We start from the raw sequence: 21,393 nt of genomic DNA, 5'->3' as shown, positions 1-21,393 counted from the left end.
TGCTGAAGAAAAGGCCACTTAACTTTATCATATTCCTTCTCAAAATCCACTTTGAAGATAACCCCATCTAGCTTCTTCGAATGAATTTCATGAACCGTTTCATGCAAGACGACCACCCCTTCAAGTATGTGTCACCCTCGCATGAACGTTGTCCGACTCGGTTGTACCACTGAATGAGCAATCTGTGTCAATCTATTGATATCCACCTTTGTGAAAATTTTGAAACTCACATTGAGAAGACATATGGGCCGAAATTGCTCGATCAGAACCGCCTCTTCTTTCTTTGGCAACAACGTAATCATGCCAAAGTTAAGATGAAACAGCTCCAAATGACCGCTAAAGAAATCATGAAACATAGGTATAACATCATTCTTAATAATATGCCAACATTTCTTATAGAATTCAGCTTGAAACCCGTCTGGTCCCGGTGCTTTATTCAGTTTCATTTGCGAGATTGCATCCAGAACCTCCTTCTCAGTAAGGGTGCGGAGAGAATATCATTCTCCTTCACCTGGAGCTGAGGTATATCTCCAATAACAGATTCATCTAGGGCCACAGTGCTTGCTTCCGGATGCCCAAAAAGTTGTTTATAGTAATTAGAGATATAAGCTTTCAGATTCAATATAGATGCCTCAAGCTACTTTTTGTCATAGGGCATCTGTATCCATATACCACCATTGTACGTGCCTTAACAGGGTTTAATAGCAACAATATCTGATACGAGTATATTGGTTGTAATAACATCTTATATTATAGGAGCATTTCAGACATCGGAACTATCCATGATCTATTTATCAAGCAGGAATGACTTTAATGTTCCTCACATACATACATGCATGTTGTAGCTATTTTTTCTTCCTGCCAAACATGTTATAATTTGGCGTTAATCTGATGCAATGCTAACTTAGCCAAGTCCTTCCGCAAGATCTTGCCCGCGGCATTTTTTGGTATGGAATCCACAAGGAAAACACGGTGTATTCGCTTATAGTGCACGACCTGCGACACACGACAGTCATTAGGCTCGGCTATCCTTAAAAAAAAAGGCTCGGCTATGTCTACACATTATATACAGAGAAGTAGCCGTGTCAAATACCTAGCTCCTACCTGTTTAGCAACAAAGTCTTTGATCTGCGCCTCGTGCACTTTGCTTCCGGAGCGTCCTACGACAAATGCTACCGGCAACTCGCCAGCCTGATCATCCGGGTACCTGTATAAGAAATAGTTTAACATGTGCTTCTCATGATGGTTCATATGCAGGGAAGATGTGCGACGGATTTTTTACGGCGTATACTTACCCAACAACTGCGGCTTCGTCGATACCTGGGTGTGTTTGAAGCAGATCCTCCAGTTCTGCAGGAGCAACCTGCATTAGACAAAAGTAGAGTTTACATTAGGGGTACACGGTCCGTTCTAGATCCTCAAGTGGTTATCAGCAATTTTGAAATAATAGCAGGTACCAGGTACTACCTGGTAGCCGTTGCACTTAATTATCTCTTTCAGCCGGTCAACCACGAAGAGGAATCCCTCTTTGTCGATAAGACAAACATCCCCGGTTCTCAACCACCCTTCGGAATCTAAAATCTCAGAGGTGGATTCCTTGTCACCAAGGTAACCTATGGAAATGTTTAACAATAGATACCGTGTTTGTCAGTGAAATTTTATATCCACTATTATGTGATAGCAACAGAAACCTAACATCTGACAAATCTGCTGAATGCTCCATTGACAAAAAGAAGATGCAGACCTGGCAGAAAGCAATATCCATCAAGACTAACAGATTATGATGTGATGTTGACTTGCTAGTTTATCATGTAAAATGCAAATTGTCTTCAATGTGTCTGTTGTATTTATTAAATTATATGCACAGAAAGCATGGCTAGCGATTGCTATTTTATGTAGCTCGAATGGCAGTCACCAAGGACTACACCAGTTCAAATGCTTGCCTTCTTTGTGTGCCTGACATATCATGCTTTCACCAAGACAACAAATGAACCACAAAGAAGTATGCCCCCTCTCCCACTGTAAAACACAATTCACCATGCAAATGCATGTGGATATGTACTGCGGATGCCTTGAGCAACAGCTATCAAAACAACATTGCAGCAAAGTAGCATGATTGCTGAAATGAACCAGATGGATTGCTACCCTAATGCATTTTACATGATAATAATGGCACTATTTTCAGCTAAAACAGGTTTATCTGGCTGTACCTTCCATTACAAAAGGTCCTCGGACCCAAAGCTCGCCTGGCACACCCGGAGGCAGAGCATCCCCTGTTCCAGGATCAATAATCTTCGCCTCAGCGCCCTGTGAAAGACGTCCAACTGATCCAACTCGTCGACTTTCTTCTACTCCAATGGAACGGCAAAAACCAGCTGTAGTCTCGGTCAGTCCATATCCCTTTTGCAAGTGCAAGTTAACCCATCAGTAGCCATAAGGAGCATCAATTATGCCAAAAAATAATCTAATTTTAAATGGAATCATTGAAACTTACAGACTTCAATTCTTAGCTAATACTCCTAATAAGAAACAAGAATGCCAACCTGTGAAACAAATACGTGGGGAAATTTATGCGAGAACCGCCGTATAAGCTCTGGTGAGAGGGATGCGCCGCCGCAGAGCACCACCTGCAGGGTTGCTGCGCTGGCAGTCACACTCTTGTCATCCTCAGCTGTTCGCACAATCGCCAACAGCGCCGGCGGCGCAAGGGCTAGCCGCGTCACCCGGAACCTTCCCACCGCTGCCAGCACCACCCTGGTGTCAAATCTCCTCGCCGTGTGCAACACAAGTGTTTGGGCCGCCATTACAGGCCTGAGGCAGAGCACGAATCCGTAGACGTGGAAGATTGGCACGGTCAGCATCAGAACCTCGTCCGGCGGCGCCGGACCAGGCAAGACGCGTGTCGTCATGAGGTTGCGGTGCGTGAGCACCACCGCTTTGGCGCTCCCGGTGGTGCCGGAGGAGTACAGTATCGCCGCCGGATCCGATTGGTAAATCACAGGGGCATCCATGACCAAGGCATCGCCGGGCCCGTGCAAGAACGAGGAGAATCTCGGCGAGTCGAGGAGGACGGCGCTGAGCCCGGGCGGGAGCTTGCTGGCCGCGCTCGAGACGGCGAAGGCGACGGAGGGTTTTGAGAGCGCGGCAAGGTGGGCTAATTCCCCTGTGGTTAGGGCCGGATTGGCGGGGGAGATGACGGCGCCGACGGCCATGAGCGCGAAGTAGAGCACGGGGATGTGGAGGCTGGGGGGCGCGAGGATGAAGGCCACGTCGCCGCGGGAGATGTGGAGGTGGGCGCGGAGAGCCGTGGCGAGGGCGCGGACCTGCCCGAGGAAGGCCGGGAAGGGGACGGCCTCGCCGGTGGCGGCATCGAGGAAAGCGGCGTGGGAGGGGAGCGGGGAGGGGAGGAGGGAGAAGGCGAAGGCCGGGAAGGAGAGCGGCAGGGATGGGGGCGGCAGCGGGATGGGCGCGCGGAGGCTGTGGAAGGTCCTCGTGACGGCGCAGTAGCCGCTCAGGGGGTCGACGGCGGCAGTGGACGGCATTATCACTGGCTCGACATTAGAGGGCAGCTGGGTGGCAGCAGTGGGATGGGAGTGGGACACGACACAGCATTGAGTGAGTGTGAGCGAGGATTTCCACGCTAACAACGAAACTGCTCTTCCTGATTGACGGAATAGTAACTATAGAGTCCTCGAGCATGCCTTGTTGGGATTGGCCTCTCTTCAGCGGACCATAGAAAGGCAGAGATTGCGTCTCATGTGGATCAGAGAAGGAGATGCCAACACTAAACATTTTCAGGCTGTGGCGAATGGCCGTCGATCCAAGATTTTTATCCCTCATGTGAGGCACAATGGCGAGCTGATTGTGGACCAGAGTCCGAAGGAAGACATCTTTTTCGGAGGCTTACGAGCAACTATTGGGTACAACTCACTCGAGGGAGGTGGACGTGGATCTTGAGTTCGTGGACATGGATACCCACGATCTGTCGGAGCTAGATGAGATCTTTACCGAGGAAGAAGTTTGGAATACCATCAAGGAGTTGCCTCCGGATCGGGCTCCGGGGCCGGATGGTTTTATTGCGGCCTTTTACCAGAAGGCGTGGCACATTATCAAGAACGATGTCATGGCAGTTTTCCTGAAGTTGTTTGTGGGGGACGGTAGGGGTTTTAACAAGCTAAACCGAGCTCACATTGTGCTCATCCCGAAGAAGCCGGAGGCTGAGGAGGTGGGTGATTTTCGTCCCATTAGTCTCACACACAGTGTGGCGAAAATCTTCGCTAAGCTACTCGCGAATTGAGTAAGGAGGAGGGTGAAGGAGATCATGGCGGCGAATCAATCGGCCTTTATTTGTGGGAGGCATTTACATGACAACTTTATTTTGGTTCTTGGCGAGAAAGATTCATGCTCGGGAGGAGGCGGGAGTGTTTCCAAAATTAGACATATCTAGGGCGTTTGACTCGCTCGCCTGGCCATTTTTGTTCAAGGTATTGGCCCACAAGGGATTTGGTGACAAATGGTTGGTGTGGGTATCCATACTTCTGAAGACAGCCAACACGAAAGTTCTGGTGAATGGGTGCCCAGGAAGAAGTTTCCATCATGTGCAAGGTCTAAGACAAGCGGACCCAGTTTTACCGTTGCTGTTCGTCATTGCGATGGATGTGTTGTCCAAGATCATGACTAAAGCTGCGGGTATGGGAGTGATGAGCAAATTCACTGGGATCTCGGCGGAGCAAAGCGTATCTATCTATGCTGATGATGTGGCTCTGTTCGTTAAGCCAACGGTGATGGATTTGAGGTTTGTTAAGGAAGCATTGTGGGTGTTTGGGGAGGCGTCGGGGCTGAAGATCAACTATCAAAAATCTTTGGCTGTGTTGATTCAAGGGGAAGAAGAGGACAGGAGGCGTGTGGAGACTATTCTGCAATGTGAGGTGGGGAGTTCCCCTTGTTGATACCTCGGCCTTCAGCTCGCGATCCATCATCTTAGTAGGGCTTAGTGGCAGCCCTTACTTGACCAAGCGAAGAAGGCGGCCCCGGCGTGGCAACGGGGTCTGATCCAGAAGTCGGGCCGGTTGGTTCTTGCAAAGTCCGTGATTGCGGCTAAACCCATCCATCATTTCATGATTGCGGAGGCTCCTAAGTGGGTGTTGGAAGAGATCAACCAATGGATGCGTGCGTTCTTTTGGGCAGGGAAAGATAAAGTAAACGATGGTCAGTGCTTGGTGGCCTGGAATACGATTTGCAGACCCACATATTTGGGTGGATTGGGAATCAGAGATCTAGAACTGCAAGGGATTGTGTTGAGGGTGAGATGGGAATGGCTTAAGAGGACGGACCCCACGAGGCCTTGGCAGGGGCTGACCATGATGGAGGACAGAGACGCTAGAGAGGTTTTTGACAGCCTTGTCAAGATTGATGTGGGAGATGGCAGTAAGGTTCTGTTCTAGAGAGATAGATGGATTCATGGTTTTGCGATCGCTGACATCGCGCCTTTGCTACATAACATGGTGGATACCCGTACCAGGAACCGGCGCACGGTGAGAGATGCTTTGGAGAATAGCAGATGGTTGCGGGATATGGCTGGTGATCTCACCTTCGTGGAGCATTTGCAGCTCGTGCACCTCAACCTGGCCATTAACACAGTGCCCCGGGCGGCAAACATGACATACTCTTTCCCTTGGCCGGCCGATCCGTCTGGGATGTATATTGCGAGATCTACGTATTACCGTTTGTGCTAGGGGATTCAGCGGGTTGCGTATGCTTCTTGCATTTGGAAGAGTTGGGCGCCCCTCAAGTGCAAAATCTTCATTTGGTTGGCTATTCAGCACCGCATCTGGACCTCGGATCGGAGAGCTAGGCATGGGCTGCAAGACCGCCCCACAAACCGCTTCACATGTTTATAGGAGGAGGACAACGCTAAACATATATTGGTCCAATGTGTGTACGCTAGGGAAGTGTGGCATGGTTGCTTCCATGAGCTCAACTTGACCGTGGTACGACCGACCATGGAGGATGAGTTAATGAACTGGTGGTTGGAGACCAGGAAGGGGTTCCGGAAAGAGCTCAAGCGAGGATTTGACTCGTTCGTGATTACAGTGACTTGGGGCTTGTGGAAACAACACAACGCCTCAATATTGCAGAATAGTCCCAACAGCTATCACCATCGGAGCTGGTGGACGTCATCTTGAGAGAGATCCATGAGTGGAGGGAGGAAGGGCTAGGAGTAGGAGGGTTGTCACGCTTTGTGAGAGAGTAGGCTTTGCATTTGTGTGGGGTGTGTTCGGGTGTTGCCGAGGAGGGATGCTTGCATCTACTTCTTGGCGTCTCTTGTATCTTGTTGCTCTTCTTCTATCAAGCTAAGGTATGCTATTGGCGTACTCTCTAGAAAAACATAGAGTCCCTATTTTTAAGTCCTACACCACAGATTCAGATGATAAGTTTCACATGTGTGGCACGAAGTAACACACATGTCCATTTTTACAACTAAAGTGTCCATAAAAACCGTAATCCTAAAAAAACTAAAATTTGCCATCCTAACAGAAAGTTGCCATGCTTCACAACTGAAGTTACCATCAAAAAATATCAGAGCGGAATTGCTTCATGCCACACGTGTGGCACATTAAATTGATTTGTTCGGTTACCCGCACCACCCGGTTGCCTGGCTCTCAAGGAACGGTCGAATTGTATTTTTTTGTCCCAGTGAGCCATGTCCGAGTAAACTCATAGAGGGCACATGGCTACACGCTCTGGGATAAGCGGGAGACAACGTGTTGTTTTCACAAAGCGTGTCATAAATCCCCTCACCGCTCTCTCCCATGTCTTCACTATCATTCTTTCTCATCAACAGTGCGACGAGCATCAGCAGCGGGAAGATTTGAATGGCGAGCAACGGCGACGATGAGTGAAGACCATCTGAACGTGCTTCATCACCATGGCGTGAGTGGACGTCAAGCCATGAACCCATCAGATCTATAGGAGGTGCATTTAGGATATGGATGTCAATTTAGGGTTTGATTTAGGAATAGATTTTGGTGTCAACTTAGGGCTCGATTTGGGTGTCAAGACTTAGGGTTATGTTTGGGAGAAGATGAGTGAGATTTGAGGGAAGGTTGGTTTGACTTTGTGGTACTGTGTTGAGCAATAGTCTTCACTGATGTGCAATCCATCTATTAGGGTGATCGTTGGTATGAGGGCTGGTTATACATATTGTAGTTTTCATCCTTGTACCAGCTCTAACCTTCTACATGACAACATGCACTACCCATGTGTAATATGCCAGAAATGTGGTAGTGTGTTGAGCCTATGTTCTTCATTGATGTACTCTACAACCAGGTTGGCCCTCAAAAATGCTACTCAAGGAAGATGATTCAAGGATGCAGGGGAAGGCAGCGCCTCCAAGAGGCGTCGAGGGAGGCCGACGAAGTTTCACCACTTCCATGAGAAAGTATCTCTAACTCACTTGTATAAAGGTGCTCTTAGCACCTGGTTGGATTTACTTCCCATCCCTGATGCCTTCTGTCGGCACGTGTGAACCATCATGTTGTATATTTTCTAAAGGCAAATACCAGATGAAACTTGCAAGCCAGGCTCTGGGTTTTTAATCGGAGGGGGTTGCCATGCATCAAGGGTGGCCGGGGTTCACCGTTGCTCATAAGCTACATATCAACTACTTATTGGCATTGAATGTCCTTGTCGGTGTCAAAACCGGTAGACCTTGAGTAGGGGGGCCCAAGTTGTGCGTCTAAGGATCAATGGTAACAATGGACGAAGGGACACGGTGTTTACCCAAGTTCAGGCCCTCTTAAAGGAGGTAAAACCCTACGTCCCGCTTGATTGTATTTGATGAGTATAGGGGTTACAAGAGTTGATCTACAACGAGATCGTAATGGCTAAACCCTAGCTTGTCTAGCCTATGAATATTATGATCCCCCCTGCGGACTAAACCCTTCAGTCTATATAGACACCGGAGAGGCCTAGGGTTACACCAAGTCAGTTTACAAGGGAAGGAAATAACATATCCGGACACCAATCTTGCTATCCACGCATACAGGAGTCCTACCCGGACACGGGGGATGATTCTCCACTCTATCTTCACGGCCCATCGGTCCGGCCCACATTGGATAGATCGAACACCTAGGGACCCCTGAATCCAGGACTCCCTCAGTCCTAACCCAAGATGCTTTCAAGGTCATACTCTTCGACCATTCCTTTGCGGAAGTGGTCATTGCTACTTCTTGAGCTTGCATTGGTTTTTCCCTTGAAGAGGAAAGGGTGATGCAGCAAAGTAGAGATAAGTATTTCCCTCAGTTAGAGAACCAAGGTATCAATCCAGTAGGAGACAACGCACAATCCACCAATACCTACACAAACAATCAAACAACTTGCACCCAATGTGATAAAGGGGTTGTCAATCCCTTCACGGTCAGTTGAAAAAGTGAGATCTGATAGAGATAGATAAACAAAAGATAAAATATTTTGGGGTTTTTTGGTTTATAGATCTGAAAGTAAAAGATTGCAAAATAGTAGATCGGAAACTAGTATGATGGAAAATAGTAGATCAGAAAATAATATGATGGAAAATAGACCCGGGGGCCATAGGTTTCACTAGAGGTTTCTCTCATGAAGGCAAATAATACGATGCGTGAACAAATTACCGTCGAGCAATTGATAGAAAAGCGCAAAGTCATGACTATATCCAAGGCAATGATTATGAAATGTAGGCATCACATCCATGTCAAGTAGACCGACTCCTGCCTGCATCTACTACTATTACTCCACAAATCGACCGACTCCTGCCTGCATCTAGAGTATTGAGTTCATGAAGAACAGAGTAACACATTAAGTAAGATGACATGATGTAGAGGAATAAACTCAAGCAATATGATGTAAACCCCATCTTTTTATCCTCAATGGCAACAATACAATACGTGCCTTGCTGCCCCTACTGTCACTGGGAAAGGAAACCGCAAGATTGAACCCAAAGCTAAGCACTTCTCCCATTGCAAGAAAAACCAATCTAGTTGGCCAAACTAAATCGATAGTTCGAAGCAAATTACAAAGATATCAAATCATGCATATTAGAATTCAGAGAAGATTTAAATAATATTCATAGATAAGCTGATCATAAATCCACAATTCATCGGATCTCGACAAACACACCGCAAAAGAATATTACATCGGATAGATCTCCAAGGACATCGAGGAGAACATGGTATTGAGAATCAAAGAGAGAGAAGAAGCCATCTAGCTACTAGCCATGGACCCGTAGGTCTGTGGTAAACTACTCACGGTTCATCGAAGGGCAATAGAGTTGATGTAGAATCCCTCCATGGTCGAATCCCCCTCCGGCAGGATGCCAGAAAAGGCCCCTAGATGGGATGTCATGTTAACATAAGGTTGCGGCGGTGGAAAAGTGTTTTTGTGGATGCCTCTGGTGGTTTGGGAATATTTGTGAATATATAGGAGGAAGATCTAGGTTAGGGGGTCACCGAGGGGCCCACAAGGTAGGGGCCGCGCCCTATCCCCTTGTCGCCGCCTCGTGTATCTTCTGACTTGCACTCAAAGTCTCCTAGGTGTCTTCTGGTCCAAGAAAAATCATCGTGAAGGTTTTATTCCATTTGGACTCCGTTTGGTATTCCTTTTCTGCGAGGCTCAAAAACAAGGAAAAAACATAAACTGGCACTAGGCTCTAGGTTAATAGGTTAGTCCCAAAAATAATATAAAATAGCATATTAATGCATATAAAACATCCAAAATAGATAATATAATAGCATGGAACAATCAAAAAATATAGATACGTTGGAGACATATCAAGCATCCTCGAGCTTAATTCCTGCTCGTCCTCGAGTAGTTAAATGATAAAAACATAATTTTTCATGTGGAATGCTACCTAACATATTTATCCATGTAATTTTCGTTATTGTGGCATGAATCTTCAGATCCATAAGATTCAAAACAAAAGTTTAATATTGACATAAAACGATAATACTTCAAGCATACTAATAAAGCAATCATGTCTTCTCAAAATAACATGGCCAAAGAAAGCTATCCCTACAAAATCATATAGTCTGACTATGATCCATCTTCATCACATAAAATATTCAAATCATGCACAACCCCGATGACAAGCCAAGCAATTGTTTCATACTTTTGATGTTCTCAAACCTTTTCAACTTTCACGCAATACATGAGCGTGAGCCATGGGCATAGCACTATAGGTGGAATAGAATATGGTGGTTGTGGAGAAGACAAAAACGAAGAAGATAGTCTCGCATCCGCGACTGCCACTAATAAGGAAGATAATCAATAAATAAATCATGCTCCGACTTCGTTACATAACGATTGACCATACGTGCATGCTACGGGAATCACAAACCTCAGCACAAGTATTTCTACAATCGACAATTACTCACTAGCATGACTCTAATATCACCATCCTCATATCTCAAAACAATCATAAGGAATCAAACTTCTCATAGTATTCAATGCACTTTATATGAAAGTTTTTATTATATCCCTCTTGGATGCCTATCATAAAAGGACTACATTTATAACCAAAGCAAATTACGACACTGTTTAGAGAAACTCTCAAAATGATATAAGTGAAGCATGAGAGTTCAACAATTTCTCGAAAATAAGGCCACCGTCATGCTCTAAAAAGATATAAGCGAAGCACTAGAACAAAATTGCCTAGATCAAAAGATATAAGTGAAGCACATAGAGTATTCTATTAAATCATGATTCATGCGTGTCCCTCTCAAAAGAGGTGTACAACAAAGATGATTGTGGCAAACTAAAAAGTAAAGACTCATATCATACAAGACGCTCCAAGCAAAACACATATCATGTGGTCAATAAAAATATAGCCTCAAGTAAAGTTACCGATAGACGAAGACGAAAGAGGGGATGCCCCGGAGCTTAGGCTCTTGGTTATCCTTGAATATTACCTTGGGTGCCTTGGGCATCCACAAGATTAGGCTCTTGCCAGTCCTTATTCCATATTCCATCAAATCCTTACCCAAAACATTAAAACTTCACAACACAAAACTCAACAGAAAATCTTATGAGATCCCTTAGTATAAGAAAATAAATCACCACTTTTGGTACGTTGTGAACTCATTCTTTATTTATATTGGTGTATTATCTACCGTATTCCAACTTTTCCATGGTTCATACCCCTCGATACTACCCACAAATTCATCAAAATAAGCAAACAACACATAGAAAACAGAATCTGTCAAAAACAGAACACTCTGTAGCAATCTGGAAATTTTGAATACTTCTGTAACTCCAAAAATTCTGAAAAATTAGGACAACTTGGGAAATTTGTGTACCAATCCTGTGCAAAAAGAATTAGATCAAAAATACACTTCTGTGAAAAATGAAAATTATTTTCCTGGGCGCAAAAGTTGTTGTTTTTCAGCAAGATCAAAACAACTGTCACCGTAAGCCACCCCAAAGGTCTTACTTCGCACAAACACTAATTAAAACACAAAAACACATCTAACCAGAGGCTGTATGATTTATTTATTCAAAAAACAGAAAAGAAAAATATTGGATTGTCTCCCAACAAGCTCTTTTCTTTAAAGCCTTTTAGCTAGGCATTGATAATTTTAATGATGCTCACATGAAAGATAACAATTGAAACACAAAGAGAGCATCATAAAACATGACATAACAAGTTTAAGTCTATCATTCTTCCTATGCATAGGGATTTTATAGGCAAACAAATTATCAAGAGTAGCAAAAATCCACCATATGCAAGGGAGAAGAAAGAAACAATAGCAATCTCAACATGAAGAGAGGTAATTTAGTAACATGAAAATTTCTACAACCATATTTTCCTCTCTCATAATAATTACATGTAGGATCATAAGAAAATTCAATAAATAGCAATCACATAACATATTCTCAACATGATCCACATGCATGCGAAGTTGACACTCTTCCAAAATAGTGGGATTAACATTAACTAAAGTCATGACCTCTCCAAACCCACTTTTATCAAAAATTTCATAAGATTGACATTCTCCAAATATGTGGGACCTAAAGTTGTCACTCTTCCAAACCAACTTTCAATATTATTGCAAACACTATTATCAATCTTATATTCATCATGGGGCTTAAATAAATTTTCACAAACATAAGAGAATCACCCCAATCATGATCATTGCAACAAGTAGTGGACATAGCAAAACTAGCATCCCCAAGCTTAGGGTTTTGCATAACACAATTGACATTAATAGAATTTATAATAACATCATTGCAATCATGCTTTTCATTCAAGGAGCTATCGTGAATCACTTTATAATTTTCTTCTTTCAACACTTCATCACAATTTCCAGATTCACAAATTTCAAGCTGTCACATCCCTAGTTCTGGCCTGTCCTATGCCTGTTTCCATCTGAGCATCATGTTTAAATTTTTGAAACCTGAACTGAGGAATTCAGAAGCCTCAAAACCCTAAATAAAAGAAGGGCAGAAACCCTAAAATCTCATCCATTGTTCCAAAATGCTCTTCTTAGATGTTTAATATTTTTGGCAAGGGTTTTGATCCAAACCAAAAATAATGAACATTTTAAAAGGATTTATTTTGGGACTTTGAATTTAAATCAATACTATTTTGAATTTGAACTTATATCCAAATATTACTGAATATATGTTCAAATAACTGAAACATTTTTATGTGCTTTGGTATAATCCCATTGTGCTAAATAAAATGTTCAGGGGAATTTTGTCACTGTCTTTGAATTTGTTTTATTTCAAAACAGTGGCAAAAGATTAAATAAAAACAAAACAGAAGAAAAAAATAAAACAGAGCAGAAGACTTACCTGGCGCTTACCTGTCCAGCCCAGCCGGCCCAGCTCCTCCAGCGACTCGGCCCAGCCCACCTCCTCCCCCTTGTCATCTTCCTCCTCTGCCAGGAGGACGAACAGAGGCGAGGCGTGGCGCGCGCCCGAGAGGCCCCGGCCACCTCCTGCTTCCACCGAGGCGTTCCCGAGCCCCCCCCTCACGCCACCACGATGCCATGAACCCCCCCTGGTGGCCCTCTCTCCTCTCCCTCACTCGCTGCTCTCCTTCCCCTCTCCCTCTTCGTTCTTCGCCCGAACAGAGAGCCGCCGCCGTCGTTCGCTGCCACCACGCCCACCATGCTCCTCTCGCCTCCCCGTGTAGTCTGCAAACTCCGCCACCGCCTGTTACGTCGCCTCGAGCAAGCCCCGAGCGCTCGAACGCCCCAACTCGACCGCATCGACTCGTCTTTAAGCTTCGGTCGTTGGAGATCGCCGTCGCTGTCCCGTCGCCCCAGGCCTTCCCCGAGCACGCCGACCGTCTCATCGTGATCTCCGTGAGCCCCTGCTTCGTTTCCCCCTAACCCCATGTCCGATTTCGAGCTCCAGCCGCTCCCTCCACCGGAGCCGAGACGCTCCGCCGCACGGGCTCGTCGCCGGTGAAGCCCCGGTGACCTTTTGGTCCCACGCATGCGTCCGTTGCACTCGTTACGTCCCGTAGAGTAAATCTAGCGCGACAACCGTCTCGTTTGCACACCGCAGCGCCGGTCCCGCGAACCCCCGAGCTCCGGCCGCCGCCGGGGTCGATGCCGCGCTCAACTCCGGCCACCCCACGCCCTCTCGTGGGTCCCCCTAGATGCGCGGGAGCACGGGCTCCCTCTTGGTGCCCTCAGCGCGACCAGCCGCGGGCTGTAGCACCATCCCGAGAAACTCCGGCGAGGTCCCGCCGTCGCCATGGTCGCCGGCGTCCCTAGCCGACGTGGCCGCATGATTAGCACTAATCACGGCCAGCTAACCTCCCCAGAGCCGCTGACGTATGGGCCCCACGCCCTTATTTAATCCTTATCTTTTTCTGTTAAGTTTTAATCTAACCACCATGGGCCCACACGTCAGCTTTGACCAAGCTGACGTGGCTGTTGACCGGTCCCACCTGTCATTCACTCAATCCAGACCTGAGACACTGACCAGTGGGCCCCACCGGTCAGGTTTGACCCGAGCCAGCCCAGTTGACCCTGCTGATGTCACTGTGACGCAGTGCTGACGCAGTAAATCATTTCTGGATTTATTTATTACTCAGGAATTTCAGAAAATTGTATAAACTTCTAAAATTCATAGAAAATTAACCGTAACTCCAAATTAAATAATTTATATATGTAAAATTATCAGAAAAATTCAAGGAATCCATCTGTACCATTTTCATGCATGTTAGAACAACTTATAGCTGCTGTTTAGCACAAATCAATTAAATGGCATTTGAATAATCACATATGGAGTTTGAATTTGAATCTTGTATTCAAACCAACCCCATTTAACTTGTTGCTAGATGCATTAGCCCAAAACACATTCATTTTGCCATGTCATGATCATGCATCATATTGTGCATTGCATTGATTGTGTTTCCTTCTGTGTTGCCGGTATTTGTCCCCTCTCGATTGACATGATACCGATGATGTGATCGTTGACACTGATAAAGACTCAATGTTATCTTCAGAAGTGCGAGGCAAGCAAAACCCCCTTGTTCATTCCGATAAAATCCCACTCTCTCGCTCCTGCTCTCTTTTACTGCATTAGGACAACATCGATTCATCTGTTACTTGCTGCGGTAGCTGAACCCCTTTATCCTCTGCATGACCTGTCATTGCCACAGTAAATAGATGAAACCCACTAGTATGAGTAGGAGTTGCTTGAGCCCTGTTGTGCCTACTCATTCTTGCTTGTTTGTCATGCCTGCTACTGCTTAGAGTTGAGTCAGGTCTGATTCATCGGGGAAGAATCAGAGGCGTGTGAACATGTCCTACGGTGTGTGAGCTAAGCGTGTGAACACGATTTGGTAAAGGTAGCGGTGAGAGGCCATGTAGGAGTACATGGTGGGTTGTCTCATTGCAGCCGTCCTCAGGAACTGAGTTCTGTGTTTGTGATCCATGATTCAGCTACTACCACGCATTGGGCCCGAAACCAATGGACCCTCTCGGCTTCTTGATCACCCTTGTCCTCTGTCCAGGAGTTGCAAGTAGTTTCTGGTGTTTGTAGTATGCTGGAGGCCGTGCGCAGCGCTGACCGTAGGGGTGGGCTGTGATGCGGTAGGCACGTGGCACGGTGTACCGGGCGCCCGTTTGGTGTCTCGGGAACCCTGTTCACATCGTTTGGGGCTGTGAGCGAAACTCCGGCCGGATCTCCTCATGGATGGAACCCGAATAGGCGATAAACCTGGACTAGAGACTCGAGTGTTTAGGTAGGCCGTGGCCGACACCCACGTTGGGCTTCCGCTTGAAGGTTGCCGAGTACATGTCGTGTAAACGGCGGTAAGTGGTGAGAGCATGTGTGAAGAAGTACACCCCTGCAGGGTTAATATCATCTATTCGAATAGCCGTGTCCGCGGTAAAGGACTTCTGGGTTGCTTATATCAGTTCATAGGCAAGTGAAAGTGGATACTCTAAAATACGCAAGATAAGCGTGAGTGCTATGGATGGCGCTCTCGTAGGGAGACGGGAGCGGATCCATAGTGGTGTATTGATATGGTGAATATGTGGACTCGTGTGCGCCACCTCAAAAGAGTTACTTGCAGTCGTAGTTCAGGATAGCCACCGAGTCAAAGCTGGCTTGCTGCAGTTAAACCCCACCATCCCCTTTGTTGATAATGATGCATATGTAGTTAGTTCTGATGTAAGTCTTGCTGGGTACATTTGTACTCACGTTTGCCTATTTTATGTTTTTGCAGAGAGACCTCGGTCTCACTAGTAGTTTCGTGTGGACTTCGACGTTTAGCTTGTTACCTCAGCTACGATCTTGAGCCCTCGGCAGGATCTGGTAGATAGTCAGGCTTCTCAGCCTTTTTCATTTCTAGATGTCTGTACTCAGACATGATAGCTTCCGCTTGTGTTTTGATTTGTATGCTCTGATTGTTGGGTCATGAGACCCATGTTTGTAATATCTCGCTCCTCGGAGCCTAATGAATAAATACTTGAGTCGTAGAGTCATGTTGTGATGCCATGTTGTATTTGCACATATCAAGCATATTGTGTGTATGTTATTGAAATGCTTGGTATGTGTGGGATCTGGCTATCTAGTTGTTTATCCTTAGTAGCCTCTCTTACCGGGAAATGTCTCCTAGTGTTTCCACTGAGCCATGGTAGCTTGCTACTGCTCCGGAACACTTAGGCTGGCCGGCATGTGTCCTTCTTCGTTCCTGTGTCTGTCCCTTCGGGGAAATGTCACACGATGGATACCGGAGTCCTGTTAGCCCGCTACAGCCCGGTTCACCGGAGTCCTGCTAGCCCAGTGCTACAGCCTGGATTCACTCGCTGATGACCGACACGTTCGATGCTGGGTCATGGATGCCTGTCCCTGTAAGTCTGTGCCACTTTGGGTTTACGACTAGCCATGTCAGCCCGGGCTCCTTATCATATGGATGCTAGCGACACTATCATATACGTGTGCCAAAAGGCGCAAACGGTCCCGGGCTAATGTAAGGCGACACCCGTGGGAATACCGTGTGTGAGGCCGCTAAGTGATATGAGGTGTTACATGCTAGATCGATGTGACATTGAGTCGGGGTCCTGACAGCGTTGGTATCAGAGCTTGACTACCTGTAGGATTACCAAGCCAAACTGGTCGAAGTTGAGTCTAGAAATTCTTTAGTTATATGTAGGGGAATTGATTGTGGGATGGAACGTAAGGCTCTTTTTACTCCTTATACCTCATGGCCTTCTGATCTGAGTCATCATCTTCTCTTCTACGGGGATTAAGAACTAGGCTTTCTCTTCTTTCTATCAGGATCACATGTTACTAATCCGTAGACTTATAGATTGTTGGATTAAGCCTCAGTTCAGTTTCTACCTCTGTATGTTAATTGTTGATCTCCAAACCTTGATATTGTGCTTCTGAGTGGTTATGCCACCATTTTTGTGAATGTCTCAAATCTTTTTTGAGCATTTACAGCCGTTATGCTGTCCGAGTCATCCCAGGTTTCTAAATAGTCGGATGCATTTGCAAATCCTTTTCTTCCCGTTTCAATGTTCCCATGGGCCAGATTAACCACACTAATCAGTGAATTGAGGTACTCCGTTACCTTGACATATATGTTGGAGATATTATTATGACCCTAGGTGTCTCAGGGGATCATCTAGTAATTTAGCCATGATTTGTGTTCCCAGTGTGATGATTCTGGCCATCATTCTCGAAAGCATCCCGTGATGCTACTTAGTAGTAGGTATTCTATTCCTGGGTTCTTGAACCCGAGATTCACTCTACTTACTTCATGTTGATAGTAATTGCTAGCGCCTTTAGGATATTAGTAACCTTTGCGATAGTCCTTGAAGTCCGTGGTATCTTCTTCTTCCAGATACCATGAACTACTTATGGCAGAAGTTCCTCGTTGAACTGAAATATCACAACAATATTATTTTTGATGAGTTCTCCATTATATATTGTGGCTCTGCCAGTTCTACCTTTCCGCATGGGTTATCCGGAAGAAATATGTTGAACTTGGTTCGACATACTAATCTATGCATCCACAACTCAGAAAATTATATGTTCCTTTGAGTTGTTCTCTTTAGTTGCATTCTGACCTTCGTCTATCAATTGATAGTCAAGAGTATGCGTGTGTTCGTTTATCGATGCCTATTACTCTTGTGGTCCGTCAAGCCATTCTGTCCTGAATGACTTGGAGAAACAAACTCCAGTACCTCGTCCATATCTAGGATTGGGTCAAAGTAGTTGTATTCCGCAGATCAAATGCCAATCCAGCTTTTGGTTCTGTTCTACCTTGGAGTATTACCTTATTCTATATCGAGATTGTTATAGGAATTGCACACCATCCTATGAACTCTTGGTACAGTGATACTTCTCACCATCATTAGTCATTCCTCGGCCCTCGTGTTGATGCAACCGGAATACCGACAAATGAATTGTGATGTGTGAAATCAATACTCCCAGCAACCTCGTTGCTTGGTAGTTAAAGGATAATAATTTCATTCTTAGCATGTTGGTTTTTGAATCATCCTTCTAAGACTTATCGTGCTACCTGGTTCTTATTTCGGTGCACCCTTCGATTGATGAGTTAGGATCTTGTCAAGTCCTCACTCATTTGATTATATCGTCTTGCCCTCAAAAGCGAGATTGTTCTCGAGCTTAGTAACATACCGGTGGTTCGTGATTTTCTGAATGTCTTCTCGGAAGTATCACCAGGTCGTCACCTGACCGTTATGTTGAGCCCGTGATCAAGTTGGTTTCTTATGAACCACCTTCTTTCCAAGAATCGGTGTTAGATATCCCTGAGCTAGTTGGTTAAGCTGGACAACAACTTGGAGAGTTGGAAGATAAAAGCTTGTCTGACTTAGTTGGTTCCAAAGGGATATTCTTGTGTAGTGTGTGTTGAAGAAAGATGATATCTTCATCGATTGGTCCCTGTGATCAGTTGTTGGACCTATTGTCTTATCAATCCTTTGATTTGAGTGTGGGCCATCGTCAAATCAAATCAGTACCAACGATGCTCGTAATGTTGTCTTATTCGTGGTTGATCCCTCGAGCATACACCATTACATCTTTGGTCTGACCAATGCTATCACCGTGTTCACTTAACTATGGAATTCCTTTTAAAAGGAAACCCGGATGAATTGTTGTTGAGCCCATTGACAACATCCTTATCTCCTCCATGATTTTGTTGAGCATTAAGCTAGTGTTGGAAGTTTTTGAAAGCATTTGTTCATGCTAGCTCATGAAGCATATGTTTGGATGAAGGTAGTGACTTCCTTTAATTCATGTGCATCTGATGCAAGTTGCCGCCGTGGATTCGAGAAAGTCAATGTTGCTTTCTTTGGAATCATTCCAAATCAGTCATGCACACGTGTGAAGAATGCTGTGGTTTGAAGACTTGCAACCTTCAATCTATATGTATCCCTAGCACACCAAGCCACTGGTTGATTTGTTCAAGGAGAAGGAGTTCCTTCATAAGAGCTAATCCGGACTTATGTAAGGACTTCGATACCCTCGTTGATGGTTCCCCCTCCTGAACTCGGTAGTGTTTTATTATAAGACTACTATGTGGTCATGCTTGTCTGGGACAACGTGTTCACATGTTAGTAGCAGAACCAGTTCATGTTTTGGAGCTTGCTATCGTAGTTCATCTCCCGAGAATCCCGCAACGTCATCTCGTCGATTTGTGTTGCAAACCTTCATTTTTCTTCCTAGACTCGATGGGTCTGGAATATTCTGACACCAACCAGATCTAAATCTCAGGCAGATATGATGGTTGGAACATTTCCCCAAGAACTATAATATTGGTTCCTCGATAACTGGTAAAGTGGATGTCGTGGCCAACACACCCAACCGGAAGACCTGTTATTATAATATCTTGATTGATGAAGTTGGCCACCTCCCCATAGGGATTTCGTAGGATTTACTCCCTAGTTGCCCTATGGATTTTTGTGTTCCCGAAGTCCGACCTTTTACTTGATGTTCTAGATATCAAACCATATCTATGAATGGGTTACGCTAGCACATCAAGGAGAACATTAGAAGCGGAGTGCTAAATGTCTCTCGGTCGATCATCCAGATTTTGTTCCTTGGCTTCGCTAAGGTGTAATCTGAGAAGTGTTATCTTCCTTTGCATCTGCATCGTCCATCGCTATTCATCATGGTAGTAAGTTGTGTTGCCAGAATCCTTGACACGGATGTTGGTAAAACCTTGATGAATATGGAAATGCTCAAGTTCTTGAGAGCACGCACAAGCGCTACGTGTTATCATCGGCACTAACTGGGATTGCTCTCAGTTTCCTCGGCAATGCTATGATCTTTTCAAACAGTGAATTCACTCTCTATTGTTGAGCCTCTCCCCAGTTACCAGAATCATTCCCAGCATTTGCATTTTGTTTCCAGCTTGCACCGCCAATGTGCCATTCTACCATGGGTCTCTTCCATTTCCGGTGGTAAGCAAATTCATCCATTACGTTGTCTTCAACAAGGTAATCCACATCATCCAAGTCCGAGTATGCCATTCTACCGACCCCCGCCAATCGATTGCTGTGATTTGCCTTAGGCTGATATAGAGAGTCTCAATGATCTCTATATCAAAGGTAATTCTTTTTGCCACTTAAGGGGATATATCTTCGAGTCACCTTCCCTAAGGTGCATCATTATGGTGTCATGTCAACTTAACTCCTCGCTACGTTGACAATCGTTTACCACCTTCTTAAGTGTGGAATTATTGTCCACCTAGTGAACCTTCGTCATCCGTTTCTTTCCACCCCTCTTGATGTGTATCTCGTGTCTCAACCCGAGAGATGGTCCTATGTCTCATTCCGTGAGTTGTTCGATCTTCAAGAAGATCGACCCTTCTAGAGTCTCCTTCTTCCCTCCATGTCATGTTGGCAGGATTTCTCAGAGCAAGACATCAAGACAAAGATGGTGATCGAATCAACGTTCATTTGAAGTGCACCCTGGATCATGAAGATTATACTAGTTTGCGTTTCCCCTTCATCTTACCCTACGCTTGAATCTCGAGACGAGATTCTTGTTTAGTGGGGGTGAGTTGTCACATCCCTAGTTCTGGCCTGTCCTATGCCTGCTTCCATCTGAGCATCATGTTTAAATTTTTTGAAACCTGAACTGAGGAATTCAGAAGCCTCAAAACCCTAAATAAAAGAAGGGCAGAAACCCTAAAATCTCATCCATTGTTCCAAAATGCTCTTCTTAGATGTTTAATATTTTTGGCAAGGGTTTTGATCCAAACCAAAAATAATGAACATTTTAAAAGGATTTATTTTGGGACTTTGAATTTAAATGAATACTATTTTGAATTTGAACTTATATCCAAATATTACTGAATATATGTTCAAATAACTGAAACATTTTTATGTGCTTTGGTATAATCCCATTGTGCTAAATAAAATGTTCAGGGGAATTTTGTCACTGTCTTTGAATTTGTTTTATTTCAAAACAGTGGCAAAAGATTAAATAAAAACAAAACAGAAGAAAAAAATAAAACAGAGCAAAAGACTTACCTGGCGCTTACCTGTCCAGCCCAGCCGGCCCAGCTCCTCCAGCGACTCGGCCCAGCCCACCTCCTCCCCCTTGTCATCTTCCTCCTCTGCCAGGAGGACGAACAGAGGCGAGGCGTGGCGCGCGCCCGAGAGGCCCCGGCCACCTCCTGCTTCCACCGAGGCGTCCCCGAGCCCCCCCCCCTCACGCCACCACGATGCCACGAACCCCCCCTGGTGGCCCTCTCTCCTCTCCCTCACTCGCTGCTCTCCTTCCCCTCTCCCTCTTCGTTCTTCGCCCGAACAGAGAGCCGCCGCCGTCGTTCGCTGCCACCACGCCCACCATGCTCCTCTCGCCTCCCCGTGTAGTCTGCAAACTCCGCCACCGCCTGTTACGTCGCCTCGAGCAAGC

General features: G+C 45.4%; 1 protein-coding gene across 1 annotated transcript; it reads right to left on the bottom strand.

Moving 5' to 3' along the window:
- Positions 1-728: 728 nt before the first annotated feature.
- Positions 729-3,761, bottom strand: LOC123091109 (4-coumarate--CoA ligase-like 7). The gene is made up of 6 exons (XM_044512509.1): positions 2,544-3,761; positions 2,211-2,400; positions 1,468-1,613; positions 1,296-1,363; positions 1,105-1,207; positions 729-996 (listed from the first exon to the last, which is right to left on the bottom strand). Exons 1-6 carry the CDS (start codon positions 3,540-3,542, stop codon positions 871-873), a joined length of 1,632 nt encoding a protein of 543 aa, XP_044368444.1. The 5' UTR covers positions 3,543-3,761; the 3' UTR covers positions 729-870.
- Positions 3,762-21,393: the final 17,632 nt, after the last annotated feature.

Source organism: Triticum aestivum, chromosome 4B (assembly GCF_018294505.1).
Source record: "Triticum aestivum cultivar Chinese Spring chromosome 4B, IWGSC CS RefSeq v2.1, whole genome shotgun sequence".
NCBI classification, from domain to species: Eukaryota; Viridiplantae; Streptophyta; class Magnoliopsida; order Poales; family Poaceae; genus Triticum; species Triticum aestivum.
Note: the sequence above shows the minus strand (reverse complement) of the source record. Positions and strands in the feature narration are given on the sequence as shown.

What these genes read in the sequence shown, in the direction of transcription:
- LOC123091109 (XM_044512509.1), bottom strand. Translation starts at nt 3,542, where the DNA reads ATGCCGTCCACTGCCGCCGTCGACCCCCTGAGCGGCTACTGCGCCGTC. An exon ending in TTAAGTGCAACGGCTACCAG is followed by an intron (nt 1,364 to 1,467) that starts GTAGTACCTGGT and finishes TGTCTAATGCAG; the next exon opens with GTTGCTCCTGCAGAACTGGA. An exon ending in GACGAAGCCGCAGTTGTTGG is followed by an intron (nt 1,208 to 1,295) that starts GTAAGTATACGC and finishes TTTCTTATACAG; the next exon opens with GTACCCGGATGATCAGGCTG.